This window comes from Nycticebus coucang, chromosome 6, assembly GCF_027406575.1.
Source record: "Nycticebus coucang isolate mNycCou1 chromosome 6, mNycCou1.pri, whole genome shotgun sequence".
NCBI classification, from domain to species: Eukaryota; Metazoa; Chordata; class Mammalia; order Primates; family Lorisidae; genus Nycticebus; species Nycticebus coucang.
In genome coordinates this window covers 44,798,082-44,821,538 of record NC_069785.1, presented here as the reverse complement: position 1 = coordinate 44,821,538, position 23,457 = coordinate 44,798,082, and the positions used below count along the sequence as shown (strand labels likewise).

Genomic DNA, 23,457 nt, shown 5'->3' with positions numbered 1-23,457 from the left:
GGTTTTCAATTCTATTCCAAGTGTCTATGCTCTGTTTTTGTGCCAAGTACCATGCTGTCTTGAGCACTATGGCTTTGTAGTACAGACTAAAATCTGGTATGCGGATGCCCCCAGCTTTATTTTTGTTACAGAGAACTGCCTTAGCTATACGGGTTTTTTTCCGGTTCCATACAAAATGCAGAATCATTTTCTCCAAATCTTGAAAGTACGATGTTGGTATTTTGATAGGAATGGCATTGAATAGGTAGATTGCTTTGGGAAGTATAGACATTTTAACAATGTTGATTCTTCCAAGCCATGAGCATGGTATGTTCTTCCATTTGTTAATATCCTCCGCTATTTCCTTTCTGAGGATTTCATAGTTTTCTTTATAGAGGTCCTTCACCTCCTTTGTTAGGTATATTCCTAGGTATTTCATTTTCTTTGAGACTATGGTGAAGGGAGTTGTGTCCTTAATTAGCTTCTCATCTTGACTGTTATTGGTGTATACAAAGGCTACTGACTTGTGGACATTGTTTTTATATCCTGAAACATTACTGTATTTTTTGATGACTTCTAGGAGTCTTGTGGTTGAGTCTTTGGGGTTCTCTAAGTGTAAGATCATGTCGTCAGCAAAGAGGAAGAGTTTGACCTCCTCTGCTCCCATTTGGATTCCCTTTATTTCCTTGTCTTGCCTAATTGTATTGGCTAGAACTTCCAGCACTATGTTGAATAGTAAAGGTGACAGAGGACAACCTTGTCTGGTTCCAGTTCTAAGAGGAAAAGCTTTCAGTTTTACTCCATTCAGTAAAATATTGGCTGTGGGTTTGTCATAGATAGCTTCGATCGGTTTTAGAAATGTGCCACCTATGCCTATACTCTTCAGTGTTCTAATTAGAAAAGGATGCTGGATTTTATCAAATGCTTTTTCTGCATGTATTGAGAGGATCATATGATCTTTATTTTTGCCTCTGTTAATATGGTGGATAACGTTTATGGACTTGCGTATGTTAAACCAGCCTTGCATCCCTGGGATGAAGCCTACTTGATCATGATGAATGACTTTTTTGATGATAAGCTGTAATCTATTGACTAGGATTTTATTGAGAATTTTTGCATCTATATTCATGAATGAGATTGGTCTGAAATTCTCCTTTTTGTTTGGGTCTTTTCCTGGCTTTGGTATCAGATTGATGTTTGCTTCATAGAATGTGTTGGGGAAGATTCCTTATTCCCCAATTTTTTGCAATAATTTCTGCAGTACAGGAATAAGCTCTTCCTTGAAGGTTTGATAGAATTCTAGGAGTGAAGCCATCTGGACCAGGGCATTTTTGGTTGGAAGATTTTTTATTGTTTCTTTGATCTCAGTGCTTGAAATTGGTCTGTTCAGGAGCTCTGTTTCTTCCTGGCTGAGTCTAGGGAGAGGGCATGATTCCAAATATTTATCCATTTCCTTCACATTGTCAAATTTCTGGGCATAGAGTTTCTGGTAGTATTCAGAGATGATATCTTGTATCTCTGTGGGATCAGTTGTTATTTCCCCTTTATCATTTCTGATTGAGGTTACTAGAGATTTTACTTTTCTATTCCTCGTTAGTCTGGCCAATGGTTTATCTATTTTATTTATTTTTTCAAAAAACCAACTTCTTGTTTCATTAATTTTCTGAATGATTCTTTTGTTTTCAATTTCATTGATCTCTGATTTGATTTTGGATATTTCTTTTCTTCTACTGAGTTTAGGCTTAGATTGTTCTTCTTTTTCCAATTCCATAAGATGGCTTGTGAGATTGTTGATGCGCTCTCTTTCTGTTTTTCGAATATAGGCATCTAAAGCGATAAATTTTCCTCTCAAAACTGCTTTTGCAGTATCCTACAGGTTTTGGTAGCTTGTGTCTTCATTGTTGTTATGCTCAAGGAAGTTAATGATTTCCTGTTTTATTTCTTCCTGCACCCATCTGTTATTCAACAGAAGATAGTTTAATTTCCATGCCTTTGGGTGGGGTCGAGCATTTTTGTTAGAGTTGAGTTCCACCTTTAGTGCCTTATGGTCTGAGAAGATACAAGGTAAAATTTCAGTTCTTTTGATTCTGTTGATATTTGTTTTGTGTCCCAGGATATGATCAATTTTGGAGAATGTTCCATGGGGTGATGAGAAGAATATATATTCTTTATCTTTGGGGTGGAGTGTTCTATATGCGTCTATCAAGCACAGTTGTTCTAGGGTCTCATTTAAATCTCTTATATCTTTGTTTAATTTCTGTTTAGAGGATCTGTCCAGCTCTGTAAGCGGAGTGTTAAAGTCCCCTGTGATTATGGTATTATCAGATATCATATTGCTCAGACTGAGTAAGGTCTGTTTCAAGAATCTGGGAGCATTTAAATTGGGTGCATAAATATTTAGAATTGAAATGTCTTCTTGTTGTATTTTTCCCTTGACCAATATAAAGTGACCATCTTTGTCTTTTTTGACTTTAGTTGCTTTAAATCCACATGTATCTGAAAATAAGATTGCAACTCCTCTTTTCTTCTGAATTCCATTTGCCTGAAAAATTGTCTTCCAACCCTTGACTCGGAGCTTTAATTTGTCTTTTGAAGCCAGGTGTGTTTCTTGCAGACAGCAAATAGATGGCTTGTGTTTTTTAATCCAGTCAGCCAATCTATGTCTCTTCAGTGGGGAATTCAAGCCATTAACATTTATTGAGATAATTGATAAGTGTGGTAGTATTCTATTCGTCTTATTTGGTGAGAGTCCATTGCTTAGTTTTATCTTTTGCATCAGTGTGGAGGTTAGGTTCTGTCCTTTAATTTCTGAGTTCTTACTTTGCTGCTGATCCATTGTGGTGGTCAGTGTGCAGAACAGGTTGAAGTATTTCCTGTAGAGCTGGTCTTGTTGTGGCAAATTTCCTCAATGTTTGTATATCCGTAAATGATTTGATTTCTCCGTCAATTTTGAAGCTTAGCTTAGCAGGGTACAGAATTCTGGACTGGAAATTGTTGTGTTTAAGTAGATTAAAGGTAGATGACCATTGTCTTCTTGCTTGGAAAGTTTCATTAGAGAAGTCTGCGGTCACTCTGATGGATTTGCCCCTGTAAGTCAACTGGCGCTTACCCCTGCAGCTTGCAGAATCTTTTCTTTTGTCTTGAGTTTGGACAGGTTCATCACAATGTGTCTTGGAGAAGCTCGGTTGGAGTTGAGAGGACCTGGGGTCCGATATCCCTCTGAAAGCAGTGTGTCAGAATCTTTGGTGATATTTGGGAAATTTTCTTTTATAATATTCTCTAGTATGGCTTCCATTCCTCTGGGGCATTCTTCTTCCTCTTCTGGAATTCCTATAACTCATATGTTGGAACGCTTCATAAAGTCCCATAATTCTGACAGTGAATGTTCTGCTTTCTCTGTCTTCTTTTCTGCCTCTTTTACTATCTGAGTTATCTCAAGAACTTTGTCTTCTACCTCTGAAATTCTTTCTTCTGCATGGTCTAACCTGTTGCTGATACTTTCCATTGCATCTTTAAGTTCCCTAATTGACTGTTTCAGTTCCTTCAGCTCTGCTATATCCTTTTTATATTGTTCATATCGTTCATCTCTTATTTGATTCTGTTTTTGAATTTCCTTTTGGTTATTTTCCACTTTATTAGCAGTTTCCTTCATTGTTTCCATCATTTCTTTCATTGTTTTCAACATGTGTATTCTAAATTCCCTTTCTGTCATTCCTAACATTTCTTTATAGGTGGAATCATCTGCAGTAGCTACCTCCTGGTCCCTTGGCGGGGTTGTTCTGGACTGGTTCTTCATGTTGCCTTGAGGTTTCTGCTGATTCTTCCTCATGAGTGATTTCTTTTATCAGTTTCCTTGCCCTAATTTTCCTTTCACTTCCTCTTGCTCTTTAAGTTCTCGTGCCTATGGACTAAGGGTTACAGGACCAGAAGGGTGAGAAGGATGAAGAGCAAAAAAGGGATGAAAGAAAGGAGGACCGAATGATAAGAAAAAAAAAGAAAAATTGAGAAAGGAGAGGGGGTGGTTAAAAGGAACATTGACAAAAAGAAGAGAGGCACAGAAAGAAGTAGACAGAGCAATATAGGTGTACAGTAGGGTACTTTGACACAACCTTAAAAATAACCCACCTTCTGGGGGTGCCCAGTTGGGTGGTTCTCTTGAGGTCAGCAGCTCTTTACTAACCTGATCAGACACAGTACCCCACCTCCATCAAGTAGAGAGTAAAGACAAAAATGCTATAAATCAAACCAAAACAAACAGAAAACTTTACGGGATAAAATTGGGTGAAAAACCAAATAATAGCGGTAGAAACACTAGCAAAAATGAAGTTCTAGTTATTGTAAAAGGCAGCAATGGGAAATTATAATTAAACTAGAAAAATTGAGAAGGAGAAAGGATCTGTATGGAAAAGGTTGAAATTAAAAAACAAAACAACATCAAAATAAACAAAAAAACAACCAAACAAACAAAAAAAAACACAACCAAAAACAAAGCAGTATGTATATGTTATTGAATATTGTCTGGGCAACATGTGGTCTTCTGGGGTATGAGATGTCAATCACAGTTCTGATATGACTGGAAGCTGCTGATTTCTCAAACCCCAGCAGGTAGACACCCTAAATCTCTCTTCAGCCCACTTAAAAGGCACTTTGAACTTGTAAACTTGCTGACCAGAAGCTTTCCCAGGAAAGTGCTTGTTGCTAGAGTCACTGCTGAGGTGGCTATCCACTTACCCAGTGTGCCAACACCGGTCTCACTCTGCCCCTGAGGGTTAGGGCTGTAAGGCTGCTCAGACCCCACCCTTAGGCTACTTGGTCGCTGGGTGACCAGCTCCCACCCGATTCTAGCTCTGCGACCCTGAGGGCGGAGCTTGCCAGGGCAGATCGCTCACAATGGCTCCCTGTGACCCACAGCCAAACACTATTAGCTCCGTCTGGCTCAGCAGCTCAGACTGGGGCCCTAGACAACGGCCAAAGTTCTCCGCACTCCCGCTCAGGCTCTCCCCAAGGCAGTTCAACTGAGTGCCAAGTCCAAAGACACCAAAACAGTTCACAGGTAAGGCCTTTCCAGTTTGCAGTCTTGCTGCTGCAAGACTGGGCAGGTTTAGACAGGTTTGGGCGGGTTTAGACAGATTGAACACGCGCGACCACTTGCCAGTTTTCCACTGTTTTAGTCCTCCTCTTGGGGTCCAGAAGTCTCTCGCTGACTCCCTGTATCCTCACAGGGGTGATGATAGGCAGATCTCACCAGCCAGAGATGCCTGGAGTCCTATCTCCCCAGACTCACGGTGCCCAGATGCAAGGAAGCTGTTACTCGTCCGCCATCTTGCTCCGCCTCCTCGAGCTTTTCCCTTCTAAGAAATCTATGGTTTCAGATCTTATGTTTAGGCCATTTTGAATTGATTTTTGTGTATAGTGTAAGATAAGGGTTCAATTTCATTGTTGTACATGTAAAAATCCAGTTTTCCCAGCACCATTTATTGGGCCCCGTTGTGTCTTCTTGGTGCCCTTGTTGAAAATTAGTTGACCATATAAAATATCTGCACTTCCGTGTTCATTGCAGCATTATTTACAATAGCCAAGATAAGAAACAACATTATACTGAGTAAAATAAGCCAGACACAAAGAAAAATATCTCCTTTATATGTAGAATATATATTCATGTGTGTGTATATATGTGTATATACATATATATTATATATTATATTCTACGTATAAGGGAGATATTTTTCACTATATTTTTTATATATATACACACATATATATTCTACATATAAGTGAGATATTTTTCTCATATGTGTTTATGTATGTGTGTGTGTATACATATATACACACATATATACACACAGAGGGTGCTAAAAATGTATACACATTTTAAGAAAGGACAAAAACTATTAGAAGTGTAATATTCAAGTCACATTTGACTTCTGCAATTGCAAGAGATACAAGATACAATATTCAAGATAACAGAAGTTACTGGAATATATTGCAATTTGTCTAACCGAGCCCTTAATTAACCCCAGGTGTTCCAGACCAGCCTAGGCAACATAGTGAGACCCCATCTCTTAAAAAAAAAATAAAAGAAAAATGGGTAAAAAGTAGGAAATGTTATTATAATTGGCAAAGATGTCTTGGAAAATAGATGAAATGTTTTTGATTTTTAAAATGATTGTGAAGCCAGGTATGCTGGCATATGTCTGTACTCCTCAAAAAGTTGAGGTGGGAGATTTGCTTGAACCCTGGAGTTCAAGGCTGTAGTCCTCTATAATTGTGCCTGTGAATAGCCACTGCAGTCCATCCTGGGCAATGTAGTGAGACCATCCTGTGGCTCAACGGAGTAGGGCGCCGGACCCATATGCTGGAGGTGGTGGGTTCAAACCCAGCCCTGGCCAAAAACTGCAAAAAAAAAAAAAAAAAAAAAAAAGGAAGAGACCACATCTCAAAATAAATAGATACATAGATTGGCTAATCTATATTAGAATTTGTTAAAAATTGTCTTGAAAATTCTAATTGATCAAAATTTAAGCTTCATGTTTCTGGTCTTTTAAAGTTTTACCTTTTTTTGTCCCCTCATTTTTAGAATCGCCAATGCCACTCCAATCCCAGGAGACTTGCTTCGAGAAAATACAGATGAGGTGTTTCCAGATGAACAGCTTAGTGATGGGGAAAATGGCATCCCTGTTGGTGTGTCACCAGACAAATTGCCTGGATCTCTGGGACACCCTCGTCCCCAGGAGAAAGATGTGTGGGAAGAAATGGATGCCAACAAGAACAAGATAAAGCCTGGAATTTATAAGGTATGTGTTTCTTGCATAGAAAGTGATATCTTTCTATGTGCTTATTATTTTTCTCTTATTGTTACAGCAAAGTACACCCAATTTTGAATGAGAAGGGAACTGACGTTTTGCTAGTTAGTCAAGTATTTGGAATTGCAATATATTGACTGATTTGGCCTATAGCACTTATGTTATAGACACCAAAAATTAATCTTTGTCTTATATTTTGTGGGAAAGATGAAGTATTTTTAAGGAATATCCAGACACTAAGACCAAAAGAAGAGACACAGCTATAGAACAGAAAGGAATATTCTTTCCAAATGTGACAAGACTGGGCCCTTTCTTTAGTGTGCAATAGTGGAATTTTAAGGAGTCATTCTAAAACCTTTCTCAAATAGAGGTAGAGAAGTGAGGATTGAAATGGAAAGCATCAAACTGATCATAAGCTGATAAAGTAGATGTTGAATAAATGATAATAAATGATATGATTTTTTTCTTCATTAGAATTACAAGTTGGTACACTGAATCAGTGTAGGGAGAGATAATGATTTCTGAATTATATAGCTAAAGTTTAGTTATCTTGGGGCATATTATCCCCAAACTTTTCCTTGATCTCATTGTTTCTTGTCATTTCCCCTTTAATAGAAGATAAGGTGAAGATAATGGGTTGGAAGAGCAGTGAATTATAAATCAGTCAGTTTTTGGTGTTACTTAGGTGTTTTTATAAAGGTTTGATTGGGAAGGAGGTTAAACCTACAGGGGTGACATAAGGCTTTGGGCTCACACCTATTTACATGATTGACAAGAAGTTGGCTTCTCATGCTTTATGAATGAGAAATATATCCTTACAAGGATCTTATATGATCAGTTCTGAGCAGCTTAGTCTATTTTTGGACAATTGTTAACCTGTATTATTATTTTCATATATATATAATTTTTTATTTTTTATTTTTCTGAGACAGAGTCTCAAGCTGTTGCCCTGGGTAGAGGGCCATGGCATCACAGCTCACAGCAACCTCAAACTCTTTGGCATAAGCAATTCTCTTGCCTCAGCCTCCCAAGTAGCTGGGACTATAGGTGCCTGCCACAATGCCCGGCTATTTTTTTGTTGCAATTGGCCCGGGCCAGGTTCGAACCCTCCAGCCTCGGTGTATGTGGCCAGAGCCTTACCGACTGAGCTACGGGTGCCGCCAATTGCTTTTGTAGTATTTTTAAGAGACAGGATCTTAGGGTGCAATGGCTATTCACAGGCATGATTATAATGGACTAGAGCCTCAAGTAATTCTCCTGCTTTAGCCTCCAGAGTAGATAGGATTACAAGCAGGCACCACTGTGCACAACTTTACTATATAACTTTAAAAGTTAGCTTAAAAATACCATCTTAGTCTGTTTGAGTTGCTATAGAACACCGTGAAATGAGTTCCTTATAAACAACAGAAATTTGTTTCTCACAGTTCAGAAGACTGGGGAGTCTAAGAAGGAAGGCTAGCAGATTTGGTATCTAGTAAGAGCCACTTTCTGGCTTCTCTCTAATGTGTCCTCATGTGATGGAAGGGGCAAGCAGTCTCTCTTGGTCCACTTTTCTAAGGATACTGTTCTCATTCATGAGGGTTCTTTCTCCATGACCTTATCCCTCCCAAAGGGCATCATCTCCTAATACTGTCATTTAGGGAGTATGGATTTCAACATAGGAATTTGGGGGGAAAATAACATTTAGACCATAGCAGGTGTATACTTTCAGTCATGGGAATTATTTTCAAAAACATTTCTCTTCATGGGTATGGTATGCTACAATGTGAACTGGCTGTTGAATAAGCCCTGTCTGGCCAATAGCAATCAGGAATGAGTAGTAGAAAGTAGATGGGGAGTTGGTATCAGATTTTTCTAGTGCCAACTGTGGCTGTCTTTAAGGTATTAGGAACAAGCTGTTCTTATAGCAACAAATTACTAGTAGCTTTCTTAGTTATCAGTCTGTATGGGTATCCCTGTGTGTGAAAGAGTGAAATAGCACTTGACATAGAAGAACTTGCTTATTTTAGTTTTCTATCTTTCACCCTTTGTCACTATTTAATTTCAGTGAAATTTAAATGACTGGTGGTTTAGACCCTAAGTCATTGCCTAATATTTGTTGTTATTCTGATGTGCTGTTTCTTGAATTTATAATGTATACTGCTGTTCATTGCAAGCTCTCTACTCATTTTAAATATCTAAATAAAGGGTGGCTTGGTGCCCTTAGCTCAGTAGTGAGGGCACTGGCCACATATACCGAGGCAGGTGGGTTCAAACCCAGCCCAGGCCTGCTAAACAACAATGACAACTGCAACCAAAAAATAGCCGTGCTATTGTGGTAGGCGCCTGTAGTCCCAGTTACTTGGGAGGCTGAGACAAGAGAATCACTTAAGCCCAAGAGTTTGAGGTTGCTGTGAGCTGTGACACCATGGCACTCTACCAAGTGCAACATAGTGAGACCCTGTCTCAAAAAAAAAAAAAAATCTAAATAAAGCATTAAGATAAATATTGAAGAGAAGACATTGGCTTCTGGATTTGTTCATTCTTAACATCAATTCAAAAAAATTTACCACTTTTTATTTGCAATTTACTAAACTAGGTGCTGTATAGTTTAAGGTACATCTTTTACCTTTCTAAGGAGCTTACAGTGTGTTTGGGTAGATATGTATGTACACAACCAAATATAGTATGAGATAGAACCTTGTTGCAAAACAAGAACATTAAAAAGAATTGGAATGTATACAAGTAGAGGTGAGAGTTGGTAGCATGCCTTATGGGAAAAATGATTGAAGTAGAAGTCTAAGCAAAAATATATAAATGAAAAAGTACGTGAATAGAGACTATAACTTTAGAAATTTGTTGTTCATCTAGGAGAAAAATTCTAAGCAGCCATTTTTGTGTTTTAAAATCTTACATTATGTATAAAAGATTGTACTATATGTATCACTTCAAAGTATAATAATGTAAGCATGTACACCCACCATCTGCCCCCAAGAACTGGATCATTTTAACATACATTGTCTGTATTTGTGCTTCTACCCTATCACCATGGAGATAGTCAGACATAATAAAAAAAGCCAAGGTCATTAAACATTTTTAGCCTGTTTATCTTTGTATTAAATATATGAAAAACTAAAATAATACTGAAACTGTATATAAATTAAGAAAACTCATTTAACAAAGGGTTGATAGATAAGAATGTGATGAAGTAAACTAGTCCAAATATCCTAATCTTCTGAAAATACATGTTATCATTTGTTTATGTTATTTTGAAAGATTTTAGTAATTCTTCCCATGTGTATTGCCTAGAATGTTTTTTCATGATTTTATTTTATATTTTGTCTAGGCTGCTACCGAAGAAGAGAACAGTCATGGTCAAGCAAATGGTATTCTCAATGCTCCAAGCCTTGGCTCACCAATTCGTGTCCGCTCGGAGATTACTCAACCAGACAGAGATGTTCCGTTGGTGCGAAAGTTACGTTCCATTCACAGCTTTGAGCTGGAAAAACGTCTGACACTGGAGTCAAAGCCAGATACTGACAAGTTTCTTGAAACCTGGTATAAAAAAATAGTTTTTTTTTTTCTTTTTAAAGCTCGTAAGTTACCACTACTATTGTTGTTATATATTATTACATAAAGCCTTTCAAACAAGAACTTCTTGGCCAGGCATAGTAGGTCACACCTATAATCCTAGCACTCTCAGAGGCCTGGGCGGGAGAATCCCTTGAGCTTAGGAGTTTGAGCTAGCCTGAGCAAGAGCCCTATCTCTACTAAAAATGGAAAGAATAAGCTGAGTGTGATGGTGCATGCCTATAGTCCCAACTACTTGGGAGACTAAGGCAGGAAGATTTCTTGAGTCCAGGAGTTTGAGGTTGCAGTGAGGTATGATAAGGCCACTATACTTTAGCCCAGGCAATAGAGTAAAACTCTGTCGCAAAAAAATTCTTGCATTTTTCTGACACTGATTCCATTAAGTTCTCATTTTTATCTGTAGTTTTAATTATTATTATCTTGTGAATTGTCTTCTAATATAATTATCAATTCTATAGTGTGGCCTTTGGCTTTGTGAATGGAAACTGATAACCTCTTAAGTTAAATGAATGTTTTTGTAGTGACTTTGGAAGGTGATTTCATTCAAACAACAGTATAGAGTTAAGAGATGGCATGATAAAATGGAATTAGGCAAAGATGAGAGGAATACATGAAGGAGGGAATAATTTATATACAAGGGACAGGTAGTTCAGTTCAATTTAGTGACGATCTTCTATGAGGAAGGTGATGTAGAAAGTAGATACCAGTAAGTTTATCATTATTGCTCTCCAGAGGTTGATATCTACCTTGAGAGAAGGAAAGATGAAACTTTAGACCATAGTTCATGGTTATGAGGCACATTATCGCTATAAAAAAAGTTTTGATATGGGGCGGCGCCTGTGGCTCAAGGAGTAGGGTGCCGGTCCCATATGCCGGAGGTGGTGGGTTCAAACCCAGCCCCGGCCAAAAACCACAAAAAAAAAAAAAAAAAAAAAAGTTTTGATAACAGAAAACAGAAATGAAACTTTGAAGAGAGTTTGGAATATATTTATGAATCATAGGTAGCTTTAATAGTATTAAGACCTAAGTGCCCATAATAGTCATATCCTTCAAAGATACATCTCTGATGGCTACTACTGTCAGTGAAATATTAGAAGGACCATAAAATCAATTAACATGGTGGATCCTGTGTCCTCAAGATAATTCAGCCACTCTGGCCTACTGCAATCTAGCTTCCATTTTAATCAATCCTTCACATAAATGTGTATTCTTCCTCATATAGTGATCATTCAGCCTTATAGTTATGTTGTGTGGGCACATGTCTGCATGTTAATATGATCAAAAGAGTGGACTAGGATTGGAATAGTGTTTTAAAGTTGTGGCTTTAAAACACTATTTTGAGTTGTGGCTAAGATTGAGAGTAAAAGAGCTTAATAGGAATAAAATCTTAGTTTGGTAAAAAATTAGTCTAACAAAAGAAGGAAGGTAAAAGGGTCATGCTGAACAAAGAGCCAAACTCTATCTTCCAAAGCAAGATTATGGCAAGTGGAGAAAAACATTATCAACCCTGTGAAACTTTCCTTGCATTTCCTCTATGTTTTTCTCTCTTTGTGTGAATATTAGTTTTGTACAGGACTTATATGTTATGTAAGAAATGTTTCCCTAGTAGAATCGAGTAACTGTTTTTCATTTTCTTAAGCCTGGAGAAAATGCAGAAAGATTCCAATGCAGGAAAAGAATCCATTCTCCCTGCTCTGCTTCATAAGCCTTGTGTTCCTGCTGTGTCCCATACTGACCGTGTCTGGCACTATGATGAAGAATATCTTCCAGATGCTTCCAAGCCTGCTTCTGCCAACACCCCTGAGCAGGCAGATGGTGGTGGCAGCAATGGTTTTATAGCTGTTAACCTGAGTTCTTGCAAGCAAGAGATTGATTCCAAAGAATGGGTGATCGTGGACAAGGAGCAGGACCTTCAAGATTTTAGGACAAATGAGGCTTTAGGCCACAAAACAACTGGAAGCCCTTCTGATGAGGAGCCTGAAGTGCTTCAAGTCCTGGAGGAATCACCCCAGGGTGAAAAGCTTCGATTAGGCCCTTGGGCAGAAAATGATCATTTTAAGAAGGAAATTTCAGGTGTGGTCTTAGAACTTTCTGCGGAGTGCCCTGCCACTATTGCTTCAGAACAGTATATAGATAAACCGGAACTCCAGGCTGGAGTGGCTAGTCAGTTTATTGCAGCAACACCCACGAGTCATTTGGAGGCACAAGCAGAGGGACCCCTTACAGCGGTAAGAAATTTGTTTCTGTCATTATTTGCCATTATCCACTCAAGGTGCTGTTAAGAAAGGACTAACAGTAGAGATTCTTTAGTAGGGACCTAAGTTTGGCGAATGAGTGTGGGAGTAATGTTTGGACTAAGTTCTCTAATATGAAATTTTTCAAAAATGGAGTTTTCTTTCATGATATCAAACTCAGTATATAAAAATATCATTATAATCTAATTTATAATTAAATGTGTATATATAATATGATTTTTAAAAATTTTATGGCTAGGTGTAGTGAGCCTCCTAGTTCTTTGAGAGGTCAAGGTGAGAAGATCACTTGAGCCCAGGAGTCTGAGGTTGCCGTGAGCTACAATGATGCCACTGCACTCTAGCTGGGGCAACCAATTGAGACTCTTGTCTCCCAAAACTAAATAAATAAATAAATTATAATTCTAAAAATTTTTAGTATACATTTGGTGAGGAAGGCATATATTTAACTATTCGTGGTTTGTTCTGTACACTGTACACTATTGCTAAGTCTAAGCTTATTTCCTTTCTCTGTTATAAACTCCATCTAGAAATTTCTCCTACTACATATTTATCTTGACTTTCTTCTTGAGGCTTAAATTCAGGGTTTACTTTTGCACAGCAGTTGTCACTTCCCTAACTTATTACACATGCATTTAATAGGGAATGCTGCCAATTTAGTCTCCCCGATTTCTTGCTGCTCTGACTTGATACTATAACTTGAGCAGTAGGATAAACCATATTGCTGTTCCATCTAAATATTTTTAAATAAGATATATTCTGATGGGAAACTGAGTTTGTTTATATCTTTTTCACTCAGGTTTTTTTTTTAATGATAATATGAAGGGAAGATGTACTGATATCTTAATCTATAGAAATAAGCAAAGCATGGGCGGCTCCTGTGGCTCAAAGGAGTAGGGCGCCGGCCCCATATGCTGGAGGTGGCAGGTTCAAACCAAGCCCCAGCCAAAAACTGCAGAACAACAAAACAAACAAGAAATAGGCAAAGCAAAAGTTTAAATACAAGTATAGTTGGCATATTAAATTATTGTGACAAGAACTTTGGGCACTCTTTAGTTCTCTTAATTTATTAGTACAGATTTGTGAGTCTTGATAAAGGACTTCCCTTATCCACATACATGAAACGAGTGGTTAAATAGCCTGTATAAAATTTTTAGATAATGTATTTTGTTTTGTTTTTTTTAGATAATATATTTTGAAAGCTAGATATAGGGCGGCACCTGTGACTCAAGGAGTAGGGCGCCGGTCCCATATGCCGGAGGTGGCGGGTTCAAACCCAGCCCCAGCCAAAAAAAAAAAAAAAAGAAAGCTAGATACATTTAATAGATTGAAAAGAAATTAGATTCGGGCTAATTTTGGAAATTATATTTGCCCAGGACAAATAGTGGTAAAATAGTCCACTAGAAATTGTTTTTTTTTTTTTTAATTTTTTTTATATTAAATCATAGCTGTGTACATTAATGCAATCATGGGATACAATGTGCTGGTTCTATATTAATTTGAAATATTTTCATCAAACTGGTTAACATAGCCTTCACGGCATTTTCTTAGTTATTGTTTTTGTATTTTTATTTTTATTTATTTATTTTTATTTTTATTTTTTTTGAGACAGAGCCTCAAGCTGTCACCCTTGGTAGAGTGCCATGGCATCATAGCTCACAGCAACCTCAAACTCTTGGGCTTAGATGATCCTCTTGCCTCAACCTCCTGAGTAGCTGGGACTACAGGCACCTACCATAACACCCAGCTATTTTTTGTTGCAGTTTGGCTGGGGCTGGGTTTGAACCCACCATCCTCAGTATATGGGGCCAGTGCCCTACTCACTGAGCCACAGGTGCCACCCTCTATTTTTCATTTTGAAAAAACTTAAACCCAAAAAACAAAAAGAAAAAATTTAAAACTATGAAAAAGTTACAAGACTAGGGCAATGGACACTATATAGCTTCAATTGTTAGCAGTTGAATACATTTGTTTTATCTTCTCCCTCTCATATATTCATTGTCATTGTCATAGAAAGTGTTTCTTAAAAAAAAAGATGCTGAACAACATGTCTTTACAGACAGTAGGATAAAACTAAGTTTTAGTTTATAGAGGAAATATTAAATTACATTTTGATTAGCAAATGGAGAGGCAAAATTAAACTGGCATAAATGAAAAAGTATAGAGAAGAAAAAGAAAATACAGTAACTTGAACTGTTTCTAAAAAAATCTTAAATAGTGATCCAGAATGATAGTAACTGTAGGAAAGAACATGATCAATTTTATGTGATATTGAGTAGTCATTGTTGGCAGGGAGAAGGATGGACTTTTGAGAATAGTGATGTTGCAGATACAGAAGAGTTACTCCTTGCGAAATAGAGAGGCACATTGTACCATTTGGTCTCTTAGTTCTAGACAGTCCTTTAGAAAGCCAGTGCTTCATTTTAATATTACTTTTAGAAACAGTATAATGTGACTAGGGACAGTATAATGTGACTGGGGACAAATAATACCATCTATATGTTATCTATTGGTATATAAAAAATTACCCCCCGGGCAGCGCCTGTGGCTCAAAGGAATAGGGTGCCAGCCCCATATGCCAGAGGTGGCGGGTTCAAACCCAGCCCTGGCCAAAAACTACAAAAAAAAAAAAAAAATTACCCCCAATTTAGTAGCTTTAAATGACAGTCCTTATTTCACACAGTTTCTGAGGGTTAGAAATGCAGGAGTGGCTTAGTTCAATAGTTCTGGTTCATGATTTCTCATGATGTTGTCAAGCTGTCAGCCAGAGTTGAAATCATCTTACATTTTGACTGAGATGAAAAGTTCTACTTCCAGGCTCACTCATATGGCTGTTGGCAAGCCTTAGTTCCTCACTGCTGCTGGCCAGAGGCTTCAGTTCCTTGCCGTTCGGGGCTCTCCGTACTTGACATCTGGCTTTCGAGTGAGGAAAGAAGAAACAGAGGAATAGAGATGGAAAAAACTTGTCCCCACCAAGATAGAAGCCATAGTCCTTATAACCTAATCCTGGAAAGGGAATACCATCACTTCTGCCATATTCTTTTGGTCACTCAATCAAAAGTATCAACTCTGTAAATTGTAAGAGAGGCTAACACAAGGATGAGTTCCAAGAGGCAGAGATCATTTGGGACTATTGTATTGTATTGTATTATTATATATTTGCTTATTTATCTATTTATTTTGAGACAGAGTTTCACTTTGTTGCCCTGGGCAGAGTGTGATGATGTCATCAGAGCTCAGCAAACTCAAACTGTTGGCCTCAAGTGATCTTCCTTTTTTTTTTTTTTTTTTTGTAGAGACAGAGCCTCACTTTATGGCCCTGGGTAGAGCGCCGTGGCGTCACACGGCTCACAGCAACCTCCAACTCCTGGGCTTAGGCGATTCTCCTGCCTCAGCCTCCCGAGTAGCTGGGACTACAGGCACCCGCCACAACGCCCGGCTATTTTTTTGTTGCAGTTTGGCCGGGGCTGGGTTTGAACCCGCCACCCTCGGTATATGGGGCCGGCGCCCTACTCACTGAGCCACAGGCGCCGCCCAATCTTCCTTTTTTTTTTTTAGAGACAGAGTCTCATTTTATCACCCTTGGTAGAGTGCCGTGGTGTCACAGCTCACAGCAACCTCTCCTCAAGTGATCTTGCCTCAGACTCTTGAGTAGTTGGGACTACAGGCACCCACCATGATGCCTGGCTAATTTTTCTATTTTTAGTAGAGACAGGGTCTCACTCTTGCTCAGATTCATCTCAAATTCATGAGCTTAAGCAATCCACCCACCTTGGCCTCTTAGAATGCTGGAATTACAGGTGTGAGCCACGGTATCTGGCCACTGAAGAGCATTGAGAAGCTGGCTATCATTTTTCCATATCTGATCGTAATAGCAACTCCATGGAGCAAGGAAAGAGAATATTATCTTTTTGCTCTGTGGGCACCAAGGCTCAGGACCGAGAGATAATCCCTGAAGAATCAGATGGCTGGTGAACTGGGGGTTCTCCCCCTCATACAGGAAACGTACCTCATACCAGTCTTCTTTCCCTTACAGTGAGATATTGTAAGCATAGGTGAAGGATTTTCTTCACAGGACTTTCCTATTTCTTAGAGATACAGAAGAGGAAAGGAGGTATAAATAATGGATTAGAGTGAGCAGGACCAAACAAAAGAGAGTAGCAGAATTTTTTATAATCTGGCTGTTAGCCAGCATCTACTGAGAGAATTTCTCTGACTGTATTTATAGTAGTATCAACACCAATTAATTGCTTTGCCTTAATTCTATTCATTTTTCTTCAAGCTTGTTAAGTGTCTGCTAAATTATAGGCTTTACGCTATGCTTCAGGGATAAAAAGTCAGCACCATCCTGACCAGTTGGCACTTAAAGCCTGAATCTAATCAGTTACCTTAAACAACCTGAGGTGACTATAGTGAGGCTGTGTATAGCAATGAGGACACAAACAAATCTAGAACCGAGAAGTGTAATTTGGGATATTTTCGCTGAACTTTATTTTCTAAATTTTTTTTGTTGTTGTTGTTATACTAATGGTGCTTTACTGTCATAATTAGGGGGAAAAGAAAAATTAATCTTTCTGGGAAGGTTAAGGAATGCTTCAAAAATAAGTAGAGTTTGAATAATGATTCAGTTTGTTGAAGGAGGATGTGAAAGTATTAGGCAAAAAGGGCAGCATGTGCAAAGGCCCAGAGGTTTGAAGCACCAGAGATCAAGGCATGTAAATAAGTGATTGAGAAATGTTAGACAAAAGAAGGAGGTTGAAGACAGGCTGTAAAGGGCCTTGCCTGCCATGCTGAGTTGTGTGGGATGGTGGATCAAGAAACCATGCCACCACTGAGGCAGAGAAGTAACATGCTCTTTGGCAGCAGACTAGCGAAGAATGGATTGGTACAGCAGCCAGTTGAGAGGCTTTGACAGTAGTGCAGGCAAATATGAGGTCCTGAACTGTGAGAATTTCTGTGAGGATTGGAGAGTCAGCAGTATAATTTATTTGAAATAGTAGCTCCTTCTGGCTTTCTTTTTTTTTTTTTTTTTTTGTAGAGACAGAGTCTCACTGTACCGCCCTCGGGTAGAGTGCCGTGGCGTCACACGGCTCACAGCAACCTCTAACTCTTGGGCTTACGCGATTCTCTTGCCTCAGCCTCCCGAGCAGCTGGGACTACAGGCGCCCACCACAACGCCCGGCTATTTTTTTTTGTTGTTGTTGCAGTTTGGCCGGGGCTGGGTTTGAACCCGCCACCCTCGGCATATGGGGCCGGCGCCCTACTCACTGAGCCACAGGCGTCACCCTCCTTCTGGCTTTCTTAGGGAAATATGTTCTACCTGTTTGGATCTCTTGTATTAATATAAATTAGAGTGTCTGTATGAAAGCTCATGGAGTTGAAATAAAAATGATCCAAATATGTATTAATAGATGTATGCTTTAATAATGTGAAAAAATGTGAAAAGAATTTATTCTAGTCCATCTTTTATAAGACATTTTGGTTTGATTATCACCACTTGATTAATTTCTTTAAATGGATTTTGTAGGAAAGTTGAATGTATGTACATTGGCAGAGGAGTACCCAAATGTCCTCTGTCTGACCATAAATTCCTATTTGTGTTCTGAAAAATCTGGTCATAATGACCATAGAAAAGTTTTTTTCTAAGAGATCATAGCTCTGAACTTACATTTGATAGTGTAATTCAACCTATGGGCAATCAGAAAAGACCAGAGATTGGCTGGACTACCTTGGGAAGTAAGAAAAGCCCATTTGTAAAGCATTTTTTAATTTAATTTAATTTAATTTTATTTTATTTTATTTTATTTTGAGACAGAGTCTCACTTTGTCACCCTTGGTAGAGTGCTGTGTTGTTATAGCTCACAGCAACCGCCAACTCTTGGGCTCAAGTGATTCTCTCACCTCAGCCTCCCAAGTAGCTGGAACTACAGGCGCCTGCCACAACACCCAGCTATTTTGTTTTAGAGACGAGGTCTTGCTCTTGCTCAGGCTGGTCTTGAACCTGTGAGCTCAGGGCAAACCACCTGCCTTGGCTTCCCAGAGTGCTAGGATTACAGGCTTGAGCCACAGCACCTGGTACACGAAATGTTCAAGTATAAACTGAACTATCACTTGAGGGAAGTTTTGCAGAAAGAACCTAAGCATCTAATGGTTAATTCATTCATGTATGTAACATTTATTGAGCATCTACTATGTATCAGGTACTATGGTAAGTATAAAGAATAAAAAGCCCAGTGAGTCCCTCACTGCTTTCAAGAGTCTTCAATCTAGTAAAGGAACACAGTTTTAAGTGTTGTGGTGCTATGATAGAAATCTGTAGGTAGTAGAAGTTGGACTAGATTCATTCTTTTTTTTTTTTTTTTTTTTGTAGAGACAGAGTCTCACTTTATGGCCCTCGGTAGAGTGCCGTGGCCTCGCACAGCTCACAGCAACCTCCAACTCCTGGGGCTTAAGCGATTCTCTTGCCTCAGCCTCCCGAGTAGCTGGGACTACAGGCGCCCGCCACAACGCCCGGCTATTTTTTGGTTGCAGTTTGGCCGGGGCTGGGTTTGAACCCGCCACCCTCGGTATATGGGGCCGGTGCCCTACCGACAGAGCCACAGGCGCCGCCCCCATAGATTCATTCTTAAAATGTCCTTTAATACTGCACGAAAAGGCCAGAAAACTGACTGTTAGATTTTGTAGCCATGTATGTAATATGTAATTACAGACCTGCCAAGAAATATTTTTATTCTAGTTCATCTTTTATAAGATTTCTGTTCTTTGGGTAACAGTTATGGCTTGCTTATGATTTTCAGTTCTCCTTCAAAATTTTTATAGTTATTGCAAGAGGGACTTTACCTAACAATTGCAATCAGTGTAACCTGGCTTATTGTACCCTCAATGAATCCCCAACAATAAAAAAAAAAAGAAAAAAAAATTTTTATAGTTATTTATCTTTGGGGAGCGGTATGATAAGGGAAGAGGAAAAGCAGCTTTTACTTTCATTCATTTAGGTCTTGAGGCTTTTGATTTTCAGTTTTGCTTGCCTTTCTAGCAAGGATTGCTGCCCTCTCCCATTCTTCCCTATTCCCCCATCCACATTGGGCAAACATTTGTAATGATACCTTCAGTATAAAAAGCTCACATAAATGCAAAATAAGGGGTAAGGAGTAGGAGATAACATGTAAGGCTTCTTTAAAAATATTTTTATTGACATAATAATTATACGTATTCATGAGCTACATAGTGATATTTTAATATATACATTGTGTAGTGATCAGATCAGGATAATTAGCATATATGTCATCTCACATTTATCTTTTTTTTGTGTTGAGAATATTCAGTATCCTCCTTCTAGCTATTTGAAAATATGTGTTATTAACTATAGTCAGGCCAGGTGCAGTGGCTCATGCCTATAAGCCTAACACTCTGGAAGGCTGTGGCTGGTGGATTGCTTGAGCTCAGGAGTTCAAGACCAGCCTGAGCAAGAGTGAGACCCCATCTCTCTTGGAAAAAAAAAAAAAACTTGCCAAGCATTGTAGTAGGCATATGTAGTCCAGCTACTTGGAAGGCTGAGGCAAGAGGATCACTTGAACCCGAGTTTGAGGTTGTGGTCAGCTATGACACCACAGCATTCTACCAAGGGCGACAAAGTGAGACTGTCTGGAAAAAAAAAAAAAAAGGCTGGACTCAGTGGCTCACATCTGTAGTCCTAGCACTCTGGGAGGCCAAGGTGGTGGATCACTTAAGTTCAGGAGTTCAAGACCAGCCTAAGCAAGAGGGAGATCCTCGTCTCTAAAAATAGCTGGGCATTGTGGCAGGTGCCTATAGTTCCAGCTACTTCAGAGGCTGAGGCAAGAGGATTGCTTGAGACCAATAGTTTGATGTTGCTGTTAGCTATGATGCCATGGCATTTTCTCCCAAGGACAATAAAGTTAGACTCTGTCTCAAAACAAACAAACAAAGAAAAAAACCTATAGTCATCCTACAGTGATATAGAATACTACTCACAGGGTTGTCCAACCAGTTTTTTTTCTCTGCCACAAACTGGAAAAATAAGAGTTGCCTTGGGCCACGTGTTAAATACACAAACACTAATTGCAGCTGATGAGCAAAAGAAAAGGTCCCTGCATTCTTTTCGCAATATCTGACACCACAAATAACAAAACAGTCCTCAAATAATAACCATGTGCACAGGTTGGACACCTCTGCCTAGAACTTATTCCTCCTACCTAGTTGTAATTTTCTATCGTTTAACAGAGCTTTCCCTATCTCCTCCTTCCTGCTGTTCTTCTAAGTCTCTAGTAACTTGTGTTGAACTTTTTACTTCTACAAGATCATTTTTTTGTTTGTTTGTTTTTACATATGAGTGAGAATGTGGTATTTGTCTTCTGTGCCTGGTTTATTTCACTTTCTTCCAGTTCCATCCGTGTTGCCACGAATAATAGGATTTTATTTTTTTAATGACTGAATAGTATTTTGTTGTGGATATATACCACATTTCCTGTATCCATTTATCTGTTGTTAGGTACTTGAGTTGATTCCATATCTTGGCTATTGTAAACGATGCTGCAGTAACTTGAGAGTATAGATGTCTCTTTGATGTACTGGTTTCCTTTCCTAGTAGGAATGCTGGATTTTGTGGTAGTTCTATTTGTAGTTTTTTGAGGTACATCCATGCAGTTGTACTAGTTTATATTCCCACCAACAGTATGTAAGAGTTCCCTTTACTCTGCATCCTCAACAGCAAATGTTTTTTTTTTTTTTTTTGTCTGTTTGATAATAGCCTTCCTAACTGGGGTGAGATCGTACCTCATTGTGGTTTTCATTTACATTTCCCTGGCAATTGTTGATATTGGGAATTTTTTCATATATTTGTTGGCCATATATATGTATGTCTTCTTTTGAGAAATGTCTGTTCAGATCACTTGCCCATTTTTTAATTAAGTAATTTTTAAAATTTATTTATTTATTTTTGCTATAGAGAGGTGTGAGTTCCTCGTATAGTCTGGATATTAATCCCATGTTGGATGAATAGTTTGCAAATATTTTCTCCCATTCTGTAAGTTGCCTTTTCACTTTGTTTATTTTTTTCTTTACTGTGCAGAAGCTTTGTAATTTGATATAATCCCACTTATTTTTGCTTTTGTTTCTGTGCTTTTGAGATCTTATTCATAAAATCTTTTCCCTGACCAATGTCCTGAAGCATTTCCTTATGTTTTCTTCTAGTAAGGTCTTACATTTTATAGGTTCAGGTCTTACATTTAGGTCTTTAATCCATTTTGAGTTGATTTTTATATAGAGTGAGAGGTGAAGGTCTATTTTATTCTTCTGTATATGAATATCCAATTTTCCCAGGACCATTTATTGAAGACACTGCCATTTCCCCAGCGAATATTCTTGGTGCTTCTGTCAAAAGTCAGTTGGCTATAGGCCTGGCACAGGCTAGTACATGCCTAGCACTTTGTAATTCTAGCACTTTGTGAGGCTGAGACGACCAGCCTGAGCTATTATGTAATGGAATGCTGTCTCTACAAAAAAAAAAAAAAATTGAAAAATATGCCTGGTGATGCATGCCTATAGTCCTAGCTACTCAGGAGGCTGAGACTGGAGGATTACTTGAGCCCAGGAGTTTGAGGTTACAGTGAGCTATGATGACCCACTGCACCCCATCCTAGGCACAAGAGTGAGACCCTGTCTCTCTCCCCTAACAAAATATATATATTGGCTGTAGATGTGGATTTATTTCTGTGTACTGTTCCATTGGTCATGTGTCTGTTTTTATACCAGTACCATGCTGTTTTGGTCACTATAGCTTTGTAGTATAATTTGAAATAGGTAGTGTGATACCTCCAGCTATATTCTTTTTGCTTAGGATTGCTTAATCAGGATCATTTTGTGGTTCCATATGAATTTTAGGATTTTTTTTCAATTTCTGTGAAGAATGTCATTGATATTTTGATAGGGATTCCATTGAATTGGTAGATCCCTACTTTTGGTAGTATAGACATTTTAACAAAATTAATTTAATAATGTTAATTCTTTCAGTCCATGAGCATGGGCTATCTTTCCATTTTTATATGTGCCCTTTTCAGTTTCTTTTATTATTACTTTATAGTTTTCTCATGTAGACCTTTTACTACTTTGGTCTTTGGTTAAATTTATGCTAGGTTATTTATTTGCTTAATGGTGTCTAATAAATTCTGTAGGCTTTGTTAATTTTTTTTGTGTGTGTGTTTTTTTTTTTTTTGGCTGGGACTGGATTGGAACCCGCCACCTCTGGCATATGGGACCCGCCGCCCTACTCCTTTGAGCCACAGGGCGCCACCCAATTTTTTTTTTTTTTTGTCTGCTTGAGTTAGTTCAAAGACCTTTAAGTTCAGAAATTCTTTGTCCGGTTTAGTCTGCTAGTCTTGTTGAAGCTCTCAATTGTATTTTATATTTCATTCATTGAATTCTTTAGTTCTAAGATTTCTGTTTGGTTCTTTTTTATGATGTCTTATCTCTTTATTGCATTTCTTATTTAAATATTGAATTTTTCTTGGTTTTGTTGAATTGTCTATCTGTATTTTCTTGTATTTCACTGAGTTTTCTTTTCTTTTTTTGTTTTTGAGACAGTCTCACTTTGTCATCCTGGGTAGAGTGCTGTGGCATCACAGCTCACAGCAACCTCAAACTCTTGGGCTTAAGCGATTCTTTTGTTTCAGCATCCCAAGTAGCTGGGATTACAGGCGCCTACCACAACATCTGGCTATTTTTTGGTTGTAGTTGTCATTGTTGTTTGGCAGGCCTGGGCTGGATTTGAACCTGCCAGCTCTGGTGTATGTGGTTGGCGCCATACTCACTGAGCTATAGGCACCAAGCCTCTTTGA

At 38.5% G+C, this 23,457-nt stretch overlaps 1 protein-coding gene across 3 annotated transcripts in view; it reads left to right on the top strand.

Annotated features, from left to right (window-relative positions):
- The window catches only part of TTBK2 (tau tubulin kinase 2), a 143,254-nt gene that overhangs the window by 94,671 nt on the left and 25,126 nt on the right, over window positions 1-23,457 (top strand). For all 3 annotated transcript variants that reach the window (XM_053593657.1, XM_053593656.1, XM_053593658.1), the window contains 3 exons: window positions 6,557-6,773; window positions 10,108-10,319; window positions 11,992-12,580. In XM_053593657.1, the coding sequence (XP_053449632.1) occupies window positions 6,557-6,773; window positions 10,108-10,319; window positions 11,992-12,580 (1,018 nt within the window). The remainder of the gene's footprint in view (window positions 1-6,556; window positions 6,774-10,107; window positions 10,320-11,991; window positions 12,581-23,457) is intronic.